General features: G+C 60.3%; 1 protein-coding gene across 2 annotated transcripts in view; it reads right to left on the bottom strand.

Moving 5' to 3' along the window:
- Nucleotides 1-2726: 2726 nt before the first annotated feature.
- SDK2 (sidekick cell adhesion molecule 2) overlaps nucleotides 2727-17927 on the bottom strand; it is a 186627-nt gene continuing 171426 nt past the window's right edge. For both annotated transcript variants that reach the window (XM_036407667.2, XM_036407666.2), the window contains 4 exons: nucleotides 16866-17006; nucleotides 16231-16369; nucleotides 13918-14044; nucleotides 2727-6361 (listed from right to left, as the gene is read on the bottom strand). In XM_036407667.2, coding sequence (XP_036263560.1) covers nucleotides 6008-6361; nucleotides 13918-14044; nucleotides 16231-16369; nucleotides 16866-17006 — 761 coding nt within the window. In that variant the 3' untranslated portion in view covers nucleotides 2727-6007. The remainder of the gene's footprint in view (nucleotides 6362-13917; nucleotides 14045-16230; nucleotides 16370-16865; nucleotides 17007-17927) is intronic.

Raw genomic sequence — 17927 nt, 5'->3', positions numbered from 1 at the left:
GACAACGATTGACATTTCTTTTTGAGAGCCAAAGTTTTTAAACTTCAACTTCTTCTAACGCCACGTCCGTCTTCAACATAGATGGGCCCAGGCCATGGTATTTTGTGGAAGAGCCACACTCAAGGGGCCAAAGAGCCGCATGTGGCTCACAAGCCACAGTTTGCCGACCACTGGCCTACATTCGTTGGCAAAGGATGAAGATGCCCGAGCTGAGAGCCCTGCGAATCTGCCCCCACCAACTCGGGCTTGGTGTTTACAGTCAGTCACCACTGCTCTCAGCCTTGTTTATGCCGCCGTCCATTTCCTAGTAATTACGTAACCTCATTAAGTCTGATGTCAGCGGCTAAGATTAGAGCGCAGAAGGAGAATGAGGACTTCTCTGAAAATGACATTGGATGTTTTGGGAATGAATAAGCTGCAAAAAATAAAAGAGTGTGCTGAGCCGAAACCGGTTCGGCTCAGTGGATAAAGCGCCGGCCTTCAGACTGAAAGGTCCAGGGTTCGATTCCGGTCAAGGGCATGTATCTTGATTGAGGCACATCCCCAGTAGGGTGTGCAGGAGGCAGCTGATCGATGAGTCTCTCTCATCGATGTTTCTAACTCTCTATCCCTTTCTCTTCCTCTCTGTAAAAAATAAGTAAAATATATAAAAAAATAAAATAAAAAGAAAAGAGCGTGCTGAGTTAGGAACGGACAGGAACGGTAACATTTTAGGGCAAGACAGTAAGAGCTGGGACTCTGCTCTTGCGTCGCCCGTGTTTTCTACTCCGTTATGTGCGGATACCCCGTGTTCCCGTCCGTCTCCCCACTTTCAGGACGGGAGTCCGCCCGGGGACCTCACTTCTCTCGTGGAGCCGAGAAGCGTTGCTGAGTTTTCTGTGGGTCCAGCTTTTCGCTGGGTGGGACTGAGCCGCCGCTGCCAAGCTCTGTCCACGCGGAACTGGAAGCCGGCAGCCTGCCATTCACAATGTCTGTACGTTTTGTGTGTGTGTGTGTGTGTGTGTGTGTGTGTATGTGTGTTTTCTTTACTTTAAAGAGATAGAAACTGAATTCACTGTTGGTGCCTTATAGAGGCCGTTTATGTCAGAAAGATACTAAAGAATCCCATAGACCCAGCCCATTCTCACACAGAAAAACAAAGAAAAATGCTAAGGCCCCACAGGAACAGATTGGTGGATGAATCTAGATTTGTGAATCTTAAGTAAAGTGTGCCTACATATATGTTTAAAACTTGCCGGGACCGGTTTGGTTCAGTGGATAGAGCGTCGGTCTGCGGACTGAAAGGTCCCAGGTTCAATTCCGGTCAAGGGCATGTACCTTGGTTTCGGGCACATCCCCAGTGGGGAGTGTGCAGGAGGCAGCTGGTCGATGTTTCTCTCTCATCGACGTTTCTAACTATCTGTCCCTCTCAATTCCTCTCTTTGTAAAATCAATAAAATATTAAAAACACAAAAACGAAACAAAACAAAACTCCCTGCTTTAGTTATGCTTTGCTTATACAGAGGCCTTAGGAATGTGCATTATACAGGAATGTAGACTATCCTATATAATAAAAGGCTAATATGCAAATCGACCAAATGGCTGAACGACCCGTCACTAAGCCATCAGTCGTATGTACATCCCCTGAGGGTTTCATGATGGTGCAGGCCGGGCTGAGGACCCCTCCTCCCCCTCCCCCGAGTGCACAAATTTCATGCACCGGGCTTCTCGTGTAAAATACATGGCACTACGTGTGCTGTTACCATCACTTTCCCTTCCCGCTCTTCTATTGGGATCCATCTGACTTGATGTATGGGACATGTGTGTGGTACAGTGTAGCACCGCTGGGCTCATCACGCCTTCACTCTAAACCTGGGTGGCTTAGGTAGGCTAGATCCACCCAACCGTTCTCACTGCCTCAGGACCCCTAGGGCCCGGGGAGCCGGCTTTGTGGAAATGACAACGGCAATGGGCAAGGAAGCTGCCCTCATGCACCAGAGAGGCAGCACGCGTGTCCGATAGCCAAGCTGCTGTCGCACAAACCCTGGCTTTTCCCAGTTCTCCGGGCAAGCCACTCAGGGTCTCCCCCTACAGCTTCCCTCCGCCCGGGTGCCGGGAGGATTCTCGGGGTGACTCAGCGGGCAGGCATTGGCACAGCGCCTGGCACACGTGTTAGCGATCGCCTTGACGGTCCTTAGTCATTGTTACCGTTTCTTTCTGCCTCTAACCTGGCATGATCTGAGAGGCCCTTATGCTAGAAGTGTAAGATAAATGAAAGAGTACATGTCACGTAGAGCCACGGATGCCCACTCCCATAGGAATTAAGAAAGTGAGTTGGACTCTTTGTTTCTTTCTGCAAAAGCCCAGAGGTGGGTATTTGGGGAGCAGATTGCTTGAGCATCGTATCGGGGAGCGGGAGAGGCGGGGAGAGGGACAGGTAGGTGTCCCCATTTACCTTCCCGGGGGGAGAAAAAGGAACGTGGCTTCCAAACTCCAAAAAAAAAAAAAAATTTTTATTTATAAAATACTGACAAGTTTGACAGGACATGGGACTTCTCATGGTAGATATTTCAAATCAATTGCTTTCTTACCTTTCCTTTAAAAAATAAACCTAACAAGCTATGTGACATATAGATATATATATATATATTTTTTCTTACACAGACACCTGCCGTAATGAGTACTCAACTCTCCCATCATGTTTTCGTTATATCTTTGAAATAAAAAAAATAAAGATTTGTGTTGGGTTTGGAGTCTCTCTGCATAAAGAAAGGTAACACGTTGAAATGCTTTTGGTTTTTCTCACGGAAACCAATGGGAGGAGGAGTGGGGGGTGGTCCCAGGAGGGCACCTGTGCTCGGGGTGGTGTCGGGGTGGCGCTGGGCAGGACCACACAGAGGCACTGGGGAGCTGGCGGCTGCTGCTCAGGGCCCCCCTCCCGCCCCTCCCCCAGGGTGGGCACCTTCCGCTGTGCATGGTGGGAAGGCGAAGGAAGCCCCTGCCCAGGGTGATCTATGGGGGGGTCTCTGGCACCTTTAAAAGCCCTGCCGGGGGAGGTGTGGGTAGACGGAAGGCCTCGAGGCACCGGGGCCGGGCCGGGCAGGGTGTCCTCGTTCCCTCCGAATCTGGCAGTGTTGGGGGCAGGACCGGCAGCCTGCGTGTGCAAACTCCCTGGGGCCCCGGGAGGAACGCGGAGCAGCTTTTTGGTTTGTCTTGGCAGCCGTGTGCAGAGCTGATGTGGACACGGAGGCACGCCAGGATGGGGAAGGGCAGGGCGGCCTGGTGTGGGCCGCTGGGTGCGACACCGGGTTTCCCCAGGGCCACGGCCAGGCCGAGCCGCAGTGCCAGGTGTCCTGGTGTGAACCTGCCCCAGGTGGAGTCACACAGACCAGGCCCGGGAAACCACAGCGGGAGGCTGTTACCCAGGGCAGTGCCCGCCTGGCAGCCAGGTGCAGCCAGGACGGGGGGTGGGGCGGAGCCTCCTCTGCCCAGCAGATATGTAAACAAGGGCAAACTAGAGTCCCAGGTGTGGCCAGGGTGGTGGCGGCCACATTGCCAATGGTGGGGAGGGGACGGTAGGTGAAGGGCGGGCTTTCACCCCGGGCCCAGCCTGCTGCCTTCGTGGGGTCACCCAGGGGCCCTGGTCTGCACCAAGCCCGCCGGCTCTGCACAGTGTCCCGTCCTCTCAGACAACAGGTCCCGAGTGGAGACAACTTAAGAGGTTGCTGCAAGACCTTGCTAACACACAGGCGGTGCGGTGTGTGCTCTGTGCATGCCTGTGTGCGCGTGTGTGTGAGCCTGTGCACGTGTCACCATGGATGTGAATGAGCGTGTGGGGAGGAGGGCGGGCGGACATCTGAGTGCACCAGGTGACTCATGAAAGGCCAAGGAAATCTGGCCTCACGTGCAACTCTCTCTCACACACACACACACACACACACACGACACACATGCACACACAGATACACACACACACCGTTACACACGCACACGCCCTGTTTGTACTCATCCCTGCTTCCGCTCCACAAAGCCCCTCAGGGGGCTGAGCTAGAATAACTCCCCAGTGTGAGCCGGGAACTTCCTTAAATGGCTAAACACGCAGCAGACAGGGAAGAAGATGCAGCTGTTTTAAAAAAAGAGAGAAGCAAGCGGAAAGGAAGGAGAAGCGGGTCGCAGGCGGGCGGCTGCAGATGTGTTGCTATGGAGACGCCAGATGTGCATGGGAGCCAGACCTCCGGCCTGTGTCCTCCTTTGGGGGTGGGGGAAGGCTGTGCTTCCTTTCCCAGACCTGTTCCGTGGAGCAGCTCTGTTTGCACACATTTCCGGGGGGGGGGGGGGGAGACAGGGGAGGGGGTCCTAGTGAGTAGGGAGGAGCCGTGGCTGGGTGGGTCCTCTCCCCAGCCCCTGGCCCCGCTTTGGGCCGGTGGGCAGGGGCATACAGGCCCTCTCTCCCCTGGAGTGGCTTCCCAAATCCTCCACTCAGGCCTCCCCCAGCTGTTCCCTTCACCCCCTCAAATAGGTCACCATCAGCTGGTGCTCAGCACCCCAGGGAGCCCCGCCCACGAAGGCGCCCCATGCGGCACTGGACGCGCTGGCCCCGCAGTCTCTTCCCCCGGCTGTGGGCGCCAGGGCCGCGGGCCTTAGCTAGGCTCCCCCTCGGCCCTGCATCCCGAAGTCCAGGCCTCAGAGCGGCTTTTTAAGAACATCCCTCCGGACGGGCTGTGTGCGCAGAAGCTCTGCCTCGTCAGCTATTCTGGTCCCCGGTCCCCTCGGACCTGCCCCCGGCGGCCTGGCCCTGCTTCTCAGGAACCGCGTCCAGCCCCGAGGACGGCCCTCCTGGCTCCAGGCCCCGGCGAGGCAGCGCTGAGCCTGAGCCCCCTCTGTGCTGAGAGCAGAGCGCTGTAGGCGAGAGGGAGAGGGGTGCAGACCTGGGGGAGCCTCTGGTTTGGCTACAAGAACCGAGGGGTTTCTCCTGCAGAGGCTCCGGCCCTGCTCCTCGCCCGAGGACGGGCAGGTGTGACGGGAGGAAGGTGTCTGTCCAGGAGACAGCTGTCTGCAGGGTCTCCCTCGCCCACCCTCACCCCCAGCCCCAGGCAAGCACAATTTCCTCGGCCAAGGGGTTCCCTCGCTCTCTTCCTCAGGGTCGGGAGTGAGGGGGGTAGGGGGGAAGATGGTACCTAAAGTGGAAGGAAGAGTGACATCACAGCGACCTCCGTACATTCCCGACCTCCTGCGTTTCTCCCTATCACCCCGCTGATGCCCCGCCCTGGCCCCTACTCTGTCCCGGAGGCCATCCCCGCTCGCCTGCGCTCCGGAAAGCGAATCCAAGTAAAGGGGTGGCTGGGCTGGGGGAAGAGGGCTCTCCTGCACCCCGAGGAGCCCTCTCCGAGGTTTAACAAAAAGCATGTTAGGAGCAAGGAGCTAGTTAGGCGAATTCTCACCTTCCAAATGTTTGATGGGGAAGCAGAGCGAGGGGGGTGGGGAAGGCTGAGGGGGGGTGCAGTGAGGGTGAGGAGGGGGCAGTGAGGGGAAGACCAGGCAGGGGGCGGCAGGGGGCGGCAGTGCCCTCTAGCTACAGGGACCCACGTGGCAGTGCTGGGTGAAGAGAGAGGAGGGGAGCTGTGCCCAGGGACACCCAGCCTTGCATAGCACCAGCCGGCCGAGGGCCCTGCGCTCCAGCACATGCCCGATGCGGGGCAGCCAGTCAGGCCTCCAGAAGCTTCTCCCCTCGGCCAGGCCTGAGCCTCGCAGACCTCTGGCCCGCTGCTTCTTCTCCCGATCTCTCCAGGGGCCCCACCCACTCCCGGGCACCCGGCTGCTCCCCCCGTTCTGCACCCGCCCGCAGTCACGGGGCTGATGGACGGTGGCTGGCTTTCTTCTCTCCCCCCGCCCCCCCCCCCTCCGGCCCTGCTGGCCCCGGGGTCTCCAGAGAGATAAACTCAGGAGGTGAACCGTTGCCTTGGTTTCCTGGTGTTTCTGTCCTCAGGCAGGGGAGTCCGGTGCCGTCTCTCTGGTTCCTCCTCGGGCGTCAAACGAACGATGAAAACCCCGCGATGGGAGCTCGGGCGCCGGGGGCCAGGCTGCTGGGGGGGCGGTAGAGGGTGCTCTGCTGGCTCGGGGGGTTCGGGGGGTTATGAGGCGTTGGGGTCCGACTGGCCTTGGGCCGGAAGAGGCTGCCCTGCTGGAGGCCGCCGCTGTTGGCCGTGGCGGCGTGGTCCGGCTCCCCCGACTCGCTCTCCGTGTAGCTGTAGGCCTGGGCCCGCGAGATGCCCTTCTGCTGCCGCCGCCATGAGTTGTAGTAGGTGGGGTCGCTGATGTAGTGGTTGACGAAGGAGTGAGCCTTCTGGTGGTTCGGGTCGACCTCGTACTCGCTGTCGCTTCCCTGGGGGAGGGGGGGACACAGAGAGGGGGTGTCAGGGGCCCCGTGGGGATGGGCGGTGCGCTCAGCGCTGGGAGGCACAGAGGACTCTGGTCTGAATGTCCCCTGGCCTCCTCCAGCCCCGGACCAGGGGGCCCTTCAGCTCCCCGCACTGCCCCGAGGGTATGGTGCCCCCTCGGGGCTGCCCTGTGCTTCCTTCAGAGCAGATCCTGGCACAGAGCCTGCGGATTTGTGCGTTTGTGGCGTGAATCCTCACCCCGAGGATGTGTCTCTGTTGATGTTTAAAGGGAGTGTGAGAGAGAGGGAGAGACAGAGAAATATAGAGGTGCGAGGAACACATCGATCGGTTGACTCCTGCAGACGCCTTGACCAGGGCCAGAGCCTGGGGGGCACCTGAGTTACATGCCCTTGACAGGAATTGGATCGGGGATCCTTCGGGCCGCAGGGCGACGCTCTACCCACTGAGCCAAATGGGCTGGGGCTCACTGTCTGTCTTTGGTGCCTGGCTTCTTTCCTTCAGCAGAGAGTGTGTGTGTGTGTGTGTGTTAATATTTCTTTATTGATTTCAGAGAGGAAGGGAGAGGGATAGAGAGATAGAAGCATCAATGATGAGAGGGAATCATCAATCGGCTGCCCCCTGCACGCCTCTTACTGCACAACCCGGGCATGTGCCCTTGGCCGGAATCGAACCGGGGACCTCTCAGTCCACAGGCCGACTGAGCCAAACCAGCTAGGGCAGCAGAGTGTGTATGAGTTGAGTTAATCCTGCCTTTATTTTTGCTGTTTCTCATGCTTTCACATCTGCTGACCCCGGATGTACTGCCCCTCCCAGGGCGGATCCATCCTCAGACAATGAGCTGATTTCGGAGCCCACCGCCCACAGGATGGCTCCCACCTGCTCACCCACTACTCCCTGTTCCTGATCGCCCCACGCCCAGCCCCCACCCCCCAGAGCCCCTGGATGTATCTGGCCTCCCCTATTCCTGCTCCTCCGGCTTCGACTTCACCGCGGGCACCACAGCCGAGGCTCCTGCCAGGTCTTCCTCCTGCTCCGCTGCCTGCTGGCGGCCCTAGGGTTTCCCCGGAGGGCCCTGCGTGGCACCGCGTGTGCGTGTGCGGGTGCGTGTGCGTGCGTGCGTGCGTGCGTGTGTGTGTGTGTGCACCTTCTTCTTGAGAACTGTGAGTAGCAAACTCTCTTTCGGGGCGGCTGTCTCCCGATCTGTTGGGCTCACCAGACCTGAATGCTAACAAAACCTACATTTCAAAGCAGAGGTTCATGCCCGGTGTGCGGAGTGCCTGCCTAGGTCCAGCCCCTGACTTACTGCGTGACCGGAGCCGGGGCCGGGGCCAGGAGGGAAGACCTTAGAGGCTCCTGGCCCTGCCCACCCACGCGGGATCCGGAATGACAGCCACACTCAGTCGTACAACAAGCACGAGAAGGAGACCCACAGGAGTTCCGGCCGTTCCCCCGACGGCCATCCCTGAGCTTTTGAAAAGAAAGGTAACGCGTTGCATTCGTTCTTAACGTGGCTGGCGCCCGGGCCTGCCCGGCGGGCGCTCCGTCTGCTTGTCGGGGAGCCGTCACGAGGCAGCAGTCCATCTGGGACGCGGAGTCAAACAGCATCGGGATCCGAACGGTGCAGCTAAAAATAGCGTGCCCCCTCCCCCACCCCCCGCTCCCGGCAGTGTTCGGAGAACTAAGACGACAGCAGATGGGACCTCCCTTACAATGAACTCTCTGGAAGAGAGGCCCCGGATGTTAGCGAACAGTACACGCCAAACAAAACACAGCCCAGGGCCCGGGCCCCGTGGCTCAGCCGGTTAGAGCATCATCCCAATACGCCAAGGTGGTGGGCTCAGTCGCTTGGCCGGGACACCTACAAGGAGCGACCAATGGGTGTGTCAATAAGTGGGACTACACATCGATGCTCCTCTCTCTCTCTGTCTCTGTCTCTGTCTGTCTCTCTATCTCTCTTCTTCCTTTGTTTCTCCCCCTCCTCCCCGATTCCTCTGCCTCTCCAAAGAAAATGCTGTTCAGAAGACTGGACTCGGGTTGCCTCATCTCTGCCCAGCAGATGCGTGCTCGGAGCAGCACCAACCTCAATAAAACATACTCAGAAACGAACTACAGCAAGGAGCCCAGTGAGCCCACCGCAAAGGAGTCTGGGAGACCAGTGTGTCCTGCTTTGCAGGTAAGGAAGTGGGAGTTGGCCTTGCCCACCCGGTCCGAGCCGTGGGGTCTGTCATGTGCGCGTGTTCTCGGGACCGGAAGTCCTTTATGGCACCTAGACCCTCAAGAGCAATATCTACAATGCACAGACCACCTTGGCACCACTGTGACCTGAGTTACCTGTAGAATGGTCACACCCCTGCCTGGAGCCGGTGAACGGTCACCCCGCTGCCTTTGGCTCAGAGCTGCCCGATTTCTCCAAAGCCCACACATGCCCAGAGGTCACAAGATGGGGCCTGAGAGCCCTGTCCCCTCCCGGGAGATACAGTCTCCCGAGTCGGCCTGCGAATGTATGTCCGCTGGCCCCTCTCCTCCGCCCCCCCTCCGCCCCCTCCACAGTCCCTGCCGCTGATGCTCACCCTCCTCACCCCTCTTCCCAGGGGAAAAACCCAAGACCAAGACAACAAGCAGTCCCTGGCTGGTCTCCCCGGGACAAGGGGCAGCACAATACCAGCCCCATTCCTTGCCTCCCGCCCAGCTGCCGGGCTGGAGGGAACAAAGGGGCGCACAGACACAGGGCTCCATATGCCACGGGTGGGAGGGGGAGGGGGGCACCTGAGCTGGGCTGTGGTGAGGTTGGCCCGGAAGCAGGGAGGGCTGGGTGGGCAGTAGCGATGCCAGGAGGCAGGAGGCTGGGGTCCGGCTGGTTGGTGAGTGTCGGGGGAGAGGGGGAGGGAGTGGCCGCAGTCTCCCCAGCAGGGCACCCACTGACTGGCTGGGGTAGTTGCTAGGGGTTTGAGAATTCTGGCCGGCCTTGGGCCTCCGTCTTGGGGCGGGGGGAACCGCCAGACCCCTTCAGGCCCAGCCCAGAGGGGATGGTGTCTGGGGTAGGAGGGGACTGTGGCAGGGGCAGTGCCAGCTCTGCTCCTTACGGGCTCGGTGCCTGTGGACCCATCCCGGGCCTCTCTGGGCCTCCGCATCCCTGTCTGGAAGAGGGTGGGTCCCTGCAGGCCAGAGGGTGAGGTGAGCTCCATGGCAAGAAGGCTGGGAGAGGTCTCCTTAGGGAGAGAGTGAGGGCGGGTCTGGGTGGGAGGGGCCTTGAGGCCCCACCAGAAGGGGTCAGAAGAGGCCAGGGGGGCGGGGGAGGCTGACTCTGCTGAGGCAGCCCCCTCCCCCATACCTCCCCCTTCTCTAACGTGGGGGGATGGGAGGCCTGTCTGGGAGGCTGGGGAACTGGCCTCTCGGCCCTCTTGGGGGGCTCAGATCCCAAAGCCCATCCATCCAGTCATCGCCCTGGTGTCTGCTGCCATCCGCTGAGCACCTACTGTGTGCCAGACACTCTGTGGGGCCGCATTCCTGGTGGGGGAGGGGGAAGGGAAGGAGGGAAGAGCTGGGAACCAAGTGGGCTGGGGGCTAGCTTCCCGCCCTCCTGCTCCTCCCCGCAGCTCTCCCAGGCCCAAGGAGGGGGTTCCTGCCTCGCGCCTGCTCCCAGTCGGCCTCCTTCTCCGCGAACATCTGTTTCTTCTCTGGGTGGGGGCAGGGCGAGGAGAGAAGAAAGCGCAGGGGGACAGGGGCTCCCATGCGGCTCTCCACTTGGTAATTGAATGCAGCTTCCCAGTGACGGCCCAGCACAAAGGGGGCTTTCATAGGCAGCCCCGCCAGGCGGCCAGGCAATCAGGCAACTGTCTCCGCTCTGGGCCTCTTAACAGCTCCTCAAAGCTCCTCAATCAGCAATTACCAGGGCCTGGGCGGGGAGGGGGAAGGGGGGAGGCAGAGGGGGGAGCTCAGACTCCAGGCCCGGTGATGGGAGCCAGGAGGGGCCCAGCAGGAGGAAGGACCCCAAGAAAAGACAGGAACAAAGGAGGGCGCCAAGGGAAGAAAGCCTTTTGCTTTTCTGCTCGTTTCTCGAGGCGGAACTTGGCACCAGCTCCGTCGGCGATGGGAGGGCGCTGTGCAGGCTTGCGGGCATTGTGGAGACCCTGGCGCCACCGGGCAGGGTGCCCTCGTCCTGCTGGGTCTCACTCACCAGGTCATGAAGGAACCTTTCAGGAACCTTTAGACCGTGCACCTTTTAGATTGGTCCCAGGGCTGTGGTGTCAGGCGCTGCCGGCACCCAGGCCAGTCTGAAGCCGGGGTGAGTCTGAAGCCGGCGCGACACTGACCCCTCCGATGCCCTTACCTGGAGCGAGCCTCTCCTGCACAGGCCGTAGCCTGGGGGTCGGCGGTGGGGCAGGGTGGGGGGAACATGCTAAGCGTCTCCCACCCTCTGGAGGCACCATTTTGCCAGGGCGCTGGGCTCCTGGCACTAACATAGCTGGGGATCTCCCACGAATGTCCTTGGGAACATTCATCTCAGACACAACGTCACACAGGCTGCCTGCGCCCTTAACCTAGACCCTTTAATACGGTCTTAGGCTCTAGGGCTGCGGTACTCAACCTTAGGGTTGCCTAAGACCATCGGAAAACACAGATATTTACATTACGATTCATTAACAGTAGCAAAATGACAGTGATGAAGTAGCAACGGAAATAATGTTATGGTTGGGGGTCACCACACCATGAGGAGCTGTATTAAAGGGTCGCGGTGTTAGAGAGGTTGAGAACCACTGCTCTAGAGGGTTAAGTGGTGCCATTCTGGAACAGTCCTTGGCATCACTCCGGAGAGGACTCCATAAGCGTGCACTGTTTTGATGGGCTGCTCAGTAAAAATGACATAAAGTCTAGCTTGTCCTGTGTGTGTTTGTGCTTCTCCACACCGGCCTAATGCCATTGTAACGGGCTTAGCGGGGCCGCCAGGACCGCACGGCGGACGGAGCAGCAACCGGGAGTGGGCGCCTGGCTCGGAACTCCCTGCCTCGTGTGCTAACCAGGAAATGCTCCTTCCAAGCCCGGGCTCTTCCTTTGAAAAGGAAGTTGGAAGGAAGCCATGCTTGGTTTTTAGAAGTTCCATCAAACAAGCCACAGGCCTTTAAGCCTCGGCCTTGTGTGCCTGCCCCCCCTCCCAGCCTCCCTGCCCAGGCCTGGAACCCCTTCTCCCCCATCCCCGCCCCCACCCCATGCCCACTGGGGACAGCCAGCCCCCCAGCCTTCACCACAGCTCGTTACGGCCTTTCTCACATCCTATCATGTGTGTCTGTTTATAAGAAACGGGGACATTTTGTTTATGACCGACCGTATCACAGGGAACCGGCTGGCAAATGTCCGCCCGTGTTGGAGGGGGAGTGGTGGGTGGTCTGACTGGGAACAGGAACCGGGCGGCACACGCACGGCTCACCCTCAGAGGACCTGAGGGGGGGCGCCCGCTGTCCCCTACGCCGAGGGACATGCCCTGGAGAAACCATCCCCGCAGGATTAATATCTCGGGGCACCCACCATGAGCCCCAGAGTGAACATTGCAATAGGGGCCGACACCGGTTTGTCTCAGTTGATAGAGCGTCAGCGGACTGGGAGGTCCCAGGTTCGATTCCAGTCAAGGGCAGGTACCTTGGTTGCGGGCACATCCCCAGTAGGGGGTGTGTGCAAGAGGCAGCTGGTCGATGTTTCTCTCTCATTGACGTTTCTAGCTCTCTATCCCTCTCCCTTCCTCTCTATAAGAAAATAATAAAATATATTTTAAAAAACTAAAAAAAAGAAAGTTGCAATAGGGGACGCCCCACAATCCACACACTATCTGCAGTCGGGCGAGAGATGAGTCACAGACTCTCCTTAGGCTGGTGACCAGGGCCTGGGGGGGGGGGGCAGCCCTCAGGGAGCTCCTGGGAGCCAGGGCTGAGGCCCATCCCCTCCATGGCCTCAGGGTACAGGCTCAAGAATGAGGGTGGGGAAGTTAGCGGCTGATCACCTCCTGCACCCCCCCCCCTCACCGCCCCAGACAGATACTGACATCCGGGCCTCCTTAGCTGTCAGGGCACAAATTCCCACCTGACCCCGAGGCCCAGGGCCCAGGGCATAGGGCACAGGGCCCAGGCTGCAGCGGAAGGACCGTTCCAGAGCAAGCAGACCCAAATGGTCCCGCCTGGCACTGCCCGGGCCCGACTCTCGCTTAACCATCCCTGGGGCAGCCCTGGGACAGACGGAGCAGAACGCCTTAGGTCTTTGAACTTCACCTTGAGTGCCTAGGTCTAAGTGCTCGTCACCGTGTTCGGGGAGAAAGAAAAACTACCCTCCAGGGAAGCCTGGCCCTGTGAGTCCCCGTATGCTCGTGGCTGCAAGGGGTTACATTCTCCTAACAGGATGTGGGGCCTGAGTCACAGGAGGCCCTGGGAGCCAGGCTGAGCTGGGGTCTCCATCCCTGCTCGCTGAGCAGGGGCGTGAGCTCCCGCCTCGCTGACTCCGCCGACTCACAGAAACCCTGGGGCCGAACAAGGCAGCCGTGGGCGAGGGGCCCTGGTCCATGGTGCCCACAGGCCTGATCCCAGGCTGGCTGGCACCTCCCACCCGGCCCACAGCCCTGCTCCCTGCTGGCATCGCTTCCTTCTCATCCTCTCCCAGGCCCGGGCAGAAAGGTCCGGGGCGTGGGACCCCGTGGCCTTTCTCGGTCCTTCCCGGGGCAACCACCAGGCTTGGCCAAGGGCGCGAGGAGGGCTGGGGCGGGAGGCCGTGACGTCACCTCATCGGAACACACTCAGCCCCCTCACGCCTCAGCCTGGGACAGCGTGTCCCCGTGTGGCCCACCCAGAGGCACCGTCCCTTCTTAATACGCGAGCTGACACTTACTAAACGGCCCCCGCAGGCCAGGCCCTGTGCTAAGCTTCTCTCTGCCGAATCGCAGCAAATCCTCCCCACAGCCCCACCAGAGCCTGCTGTTACCCTGCCCGTTCCACAGATGGGGACACTGAGGCTCAGAGAGGCTCTCTGCCACACCCAGGACGCCCCAGCGCATCGGCAGCAGAGCCAGGGTTCAAACTCGGGTCTGAACCTCCAAAGCTCTGATGCCTTCCCGGTCCCTACTGCTTCCCAGCCGTGGGGCTCCGGGGCACCCAGCCTTCCGTTTCTGGGGCCCATGCTGACCCTGACTAGCTCAGTGTATCGGTTCTCCGGGCCCTGGCAAAAGACAGGCTGCAACCTCCCTCTCCAGGCCTTCTCGGGCCTTGACAGGCCACAGCCACTGAGCGACCGAGCGCGGGGTGCCTCCGGAGAGTGTGAGGACCATGGTCTCAGGGTGTCTTCCATGATCACGGTTCTAGGGACCCCATGAGCCCCGGGTGCAAACTCTGAGCAGAGCCTGGGAGGCGGCAGCTGGCCTGTATCCGACGTGCACATCGTTTGCTGGGGCCCCTGCGTGGCTATGGGCCACAAAGGGGAGAGGAGGGGGGTCCAGGCCGCTGGAGGGGCCGCCCTGCAGGCCGGCTCTCGGGAGGGCTGCTGCGCCCCGGCCAGGGCCCCTCACCTGAGAGTCGGAGACCTCCGAGGGCTTCTCGGTCAGGCTGCTGCTCTCGGCCTGGATGAGGTCGTTGTACTTGGTGACATCTTCGTCCGAGTAGTGCAGGCTGCCTGGGCTCGGCCGGGGCGGAGACCTAGAGAGGGAGTGGGGTGGGGGCTGAGAGGTGGCCTCCCCCAGAGCAGCCTCCTCTGGTCCTTGGTCCGGGGAGGCCACCGAGAGGCCTGGAGGCGTGGAGTCCCTGGGACCCCTCACGCTCCTGTGCCTGCTGTTCACAGGCCTGTGCCATGGAAGGTGGGGCCCTGCCTGGGGTGGGGGAGGCTCAGGATGCTGAGGGTGCTGGGCTGAGTTCTTGAATGAGCTCCAGGGAAGCGTGTGTGTGTGGGGGGGGGAAGGAGAGGGGATGGTGGGAAGCAGCTTGACTCTCCACCTATGCCTCCAGGATCGCAGGCCTTAGCATCACAGCCGTGACTGTGACCCAGCGCCCTAGGCCCCCGAGACCTCGCGAATCACACGCTCAGGGGAGGCCTGAGACCCGCGCTGCAGATAAACTCTCCACAAACTTCCTATGCACAAGGGGAGCTTCGGGGTCAGCCCTGGGGTCAGAGAGCCAGGAAAGCACCGATAGGCTCAGAGATGGTGGTGGTTCCTGGCGATGCCACGCCCCGGGGAGAGAAGAGGCCTGCATTCCCGGGTGAGAGAGAGGCCTGGCTGCCGTCACCCAGGAAACACACCTGGCACTCCTCCTCCCGCCTGGAGGCCTGCAGGCCGGAGCTGGGGCTGCGGGCGAGGAGTGGGCAGGCCTGGGGTCCTTCACCCCTCTGCCCTCAGGACGGGGTGCCAGAGGGTACTGCCCAGGGCCTCACCCCCCCCAGCATCTGCCCAGCCTGCTCTGGCACCGCGGTTCTGAGCCCAGCTGTCCGCACAGGGGCCGGACACCGCCTGCTGCTGGAACGCTGCTCTGAGGACAGTCCCGAGACCCGGGGACACGTCCCAGGCTGCTCCCTGCCCCTCCGACCTCTGGTGCTGCCTCTGAGAGTGTGAGGACCATGGTCTCGGGGTGTCTTCCATGATCACGGTTCCATGGACCCCACGATCTTATTTCATTCCGATCCACACAGTGAAGCTTTGTACTGAAAATAAAGCAGTCACCGTACCAGCCGGAGCTTCCTGGAGACGAGGCAGCAAGTGCAGGATAGGGAGGAAGGGGAAAACGGGGTGCCAGGCTGAGCTGCCCTGGTGACAGGCGGGGAGTGGGGGCTGGCACGTCCCCAGGGCTGGGCCAGGCCGGAGCCTGGGGCTCCTTCGGTGCAGACGGGAATTCTGGGCAGGCCCAGGGGTGCGGGACGGGCAGGGCTGCGGTGTGTGTACACTGTGGGTGCGAGAGGCAGGCCAGGCCGTCCTGAGACGCCCCTTGTTCCGGGTGGCAGGGCTCTGGAGCCAGCCTGGCCAGACTGCGGGGGCCATGCTGGGCCTGGCGCGGAGGCATCAAATGCCCCTTTCTTTGGGAAGCTGGCTTCTCAGAGGGTGAGAGTGGGCCTCGTTGGCCAGCACCCCGACCCCACCCCCACCCCATCCCCCTGGAGAACACACACATCGCCTCTTCCCTCCGGACCAGACAGAGTTGTTTTGTGAGCTGCCCCCGCCCTTGGCCACGCGCAGCCCTGCGGCCGCAGGAGGGCCTGGGGCTGGAGAGACGTAGGGGAGAGAGCTGGCGGGCCACCAACCTCGTCCTTCCTGGAGGGCTGCTTCGCCGCTGCCCTTGGGGGATGATGCTGAGACTGTGAACTTGGGGGGTGGGCAGGGGTGGGAAGAGTGTGGTCTGGAATGACAGCGGGCATGAGGGAGGACCAGGGGGGACGTGGCTACACTCGGGGTGTCTGTCCTTTCCTGGGGGGCGGACATGGTAGGGTGTCCACGATCGTGGGGAGCACCTGGGGCCTCTCACTCTGGTGGGTCTGCCTGGTGTACAGGCCGTTCTTCCGTCTCCCCTTGGGGGCGGGTGGATAGCAGGCTACGGGCCGCTGGCTTCAGATGGCAGTCTACCCGTCTCCAACCCTGGGCATGCTATGTGCCTTCTGCTGTGATCGATGGAAACCCTTTGCCCCCACCTCCTGGTGACTTTCCCGCCCGTGTGCCCTCGCCCAGGCTGTGCGCCCCGGCCCCTGCCTGTGCTGACCGAGGCTCCCACTCACTGGGGTGAAAAGCCGTTTCTGGGACAGGGTGAGGCCGAGGGGGCACTGCCTGCTCTGCGGCCCTCCCCAGCCGGGCACCGCCGGCCCTCAGCCCCGTCCTCCCGGCCCCCACGCCGAGGGCCGCTACCTGGTGTACAGGCCGTTCTTCCGGCAGAAGGAGTTCTTGACGGAGAGGCGCCGGTTATTGAGCTCCAGGGCAGGGAAACTGCTTTCGTCCAAGCTCATCATCTCCCCGTGGCCCAGGGCACCAGCCTTGGCACCGCTCCCTGCAGGGCAGGTTGGCACGGCTCGGTCAGGCCATCCCTTCACACTGGGCAGCGTCCCCTCCCCCACCTCCCTTCGCCCCACCTGGCCGGCTGCCCCCCCCCCCTTCCTCTCTCTCTCTTAAAAGATATATATATTGATTTTTTACAGAGAGGAAGGGAGAGGGATAGACAGTTAGAAACATCCATGAGAGAGAAACACCGATCAGCTGCCTCTTGCACACCCCCTACTGGGGATGTGCCCGCAACCAAGGTACATGCCCTTGACTAGAATTGAACTTGGGACTCTTGAGTCCACAGACCGATGCTCTATCCACTGAGCCAAACCAGTTAGGGCTCCCTCTTTCTCTTGCTAGGGCTGAAACCAGACTGGGAAGCCCGGGCTGTCCCACCTGTGGGAGCGGATGCACTTCCGGGGGACAGACCCCCACCCATCCCTGCAAAAGGAAGGCGACAAGGGAAGGCCCAGCCCCTCGGGCAGGGCTGGGTGCTGGCTCACCCGAGTCTGTCTTCTTGGCGTACTTCTTGCTCTGGCCCCGGATGATGAGCACGAAGACCAGGAGCAGGATGAAGATGAGGCCGACCAGGGCGACCACCACCAGGAACCACCACTCCTCGTAGAACGGGCTGGTTTTCTGGGCTGGAGCACGGGTGGGGCGTCAGGACCAGGGTGCTTGGCCCCTCTTGCCTCCCAGCCTCCCATTCCAGCGGGTCTCCTACATCCTGCTCTCAGTCTATGGTCAGCGGGGGTCTGTGCCCCCTGAAGGAGGCCAAGCCTACGACAAGGTTGGGAGGGACAGTCATTTCCAGTGCCAGCTCTGATCAATGGGGCTCCCCGGAGGCTGCTTCTGCACTCGGGAGGAAACAGTGCCGGGATTGATTAGTGATGTCTGCTGGAGACACAGGCTGCAGTGGGGAAGGGATGGTGTGTTTGCTATTTTTTCTTTAAAAAAAAAATTTTTTTTTTTAATTGAATTCAAAGAGGAAGGGAGAGGGAGAGAGAGAGACAGAGACATCAATGAGGAGAAACAATCATTGATCGGTTGTCTCCTACACGCCCCACACTGGGGATTGAGCCTGCAACTCAGACATATGATTCGACCAGGAATCAAACCATGGCCTCTTGGTTCAGAGGTTGAAGCTCAACCACTAGCCACGCCGGCCAGTCTCCTTTTTATTTTTATTATTTTTAAAAAATATATTTTATTGATTTTTTTTTTTACAGAGAAAAAGTGAGATGGATAGAGAGTTAGAAACATGGATGAGAAACATTGATCAGCTGCAACCAAGGCACATGCCCTTGACTGGAATCCACAAGCCGATGCTCTTTCCACTGAGCCAAACCGGTTTCAGCCAGCCAGTTTCCTTTATTTTTCCATTTCCACCCACGGTCTACCTGGGCAGGCAGAGCCAGCTCTGTGTTGGAAGGGTGCTTGTCTGGCCTGTGCTGGGCCTGGACAGTCTGTCCCCTGGCTCCGTGGGGACGGAATCTCTTTCTGGTAGCAGAGAGGGGGGTTGTAGGGAGAGGATATGGCGGGTCTTTCAAATGCCTCCCCCGGGA

Source organism: Pipistrellus kuhlii, unplaced genomic scaffold (genome assembly GCF_014108245.1).
Source record: "Pipistrellus kuhlii isolate mPipKuh1 unplaced genomic scaffold, mPipKuh1.p scaffold_m20_p_37, whole genome shotgun sequence".
NCBI classification, from domain to species: Eukaryota; Metazoa; Chordata; class Mammalia; order Chiroptera; family Vespertilionidae; genus Pipistrellus; species Pipistrellus kuhlii.
The sequence above is the reverse complement of the archived record's forward strand: the minus strand, read 5'-3'. Positions and strand labels throughout refer to the sequence as shown.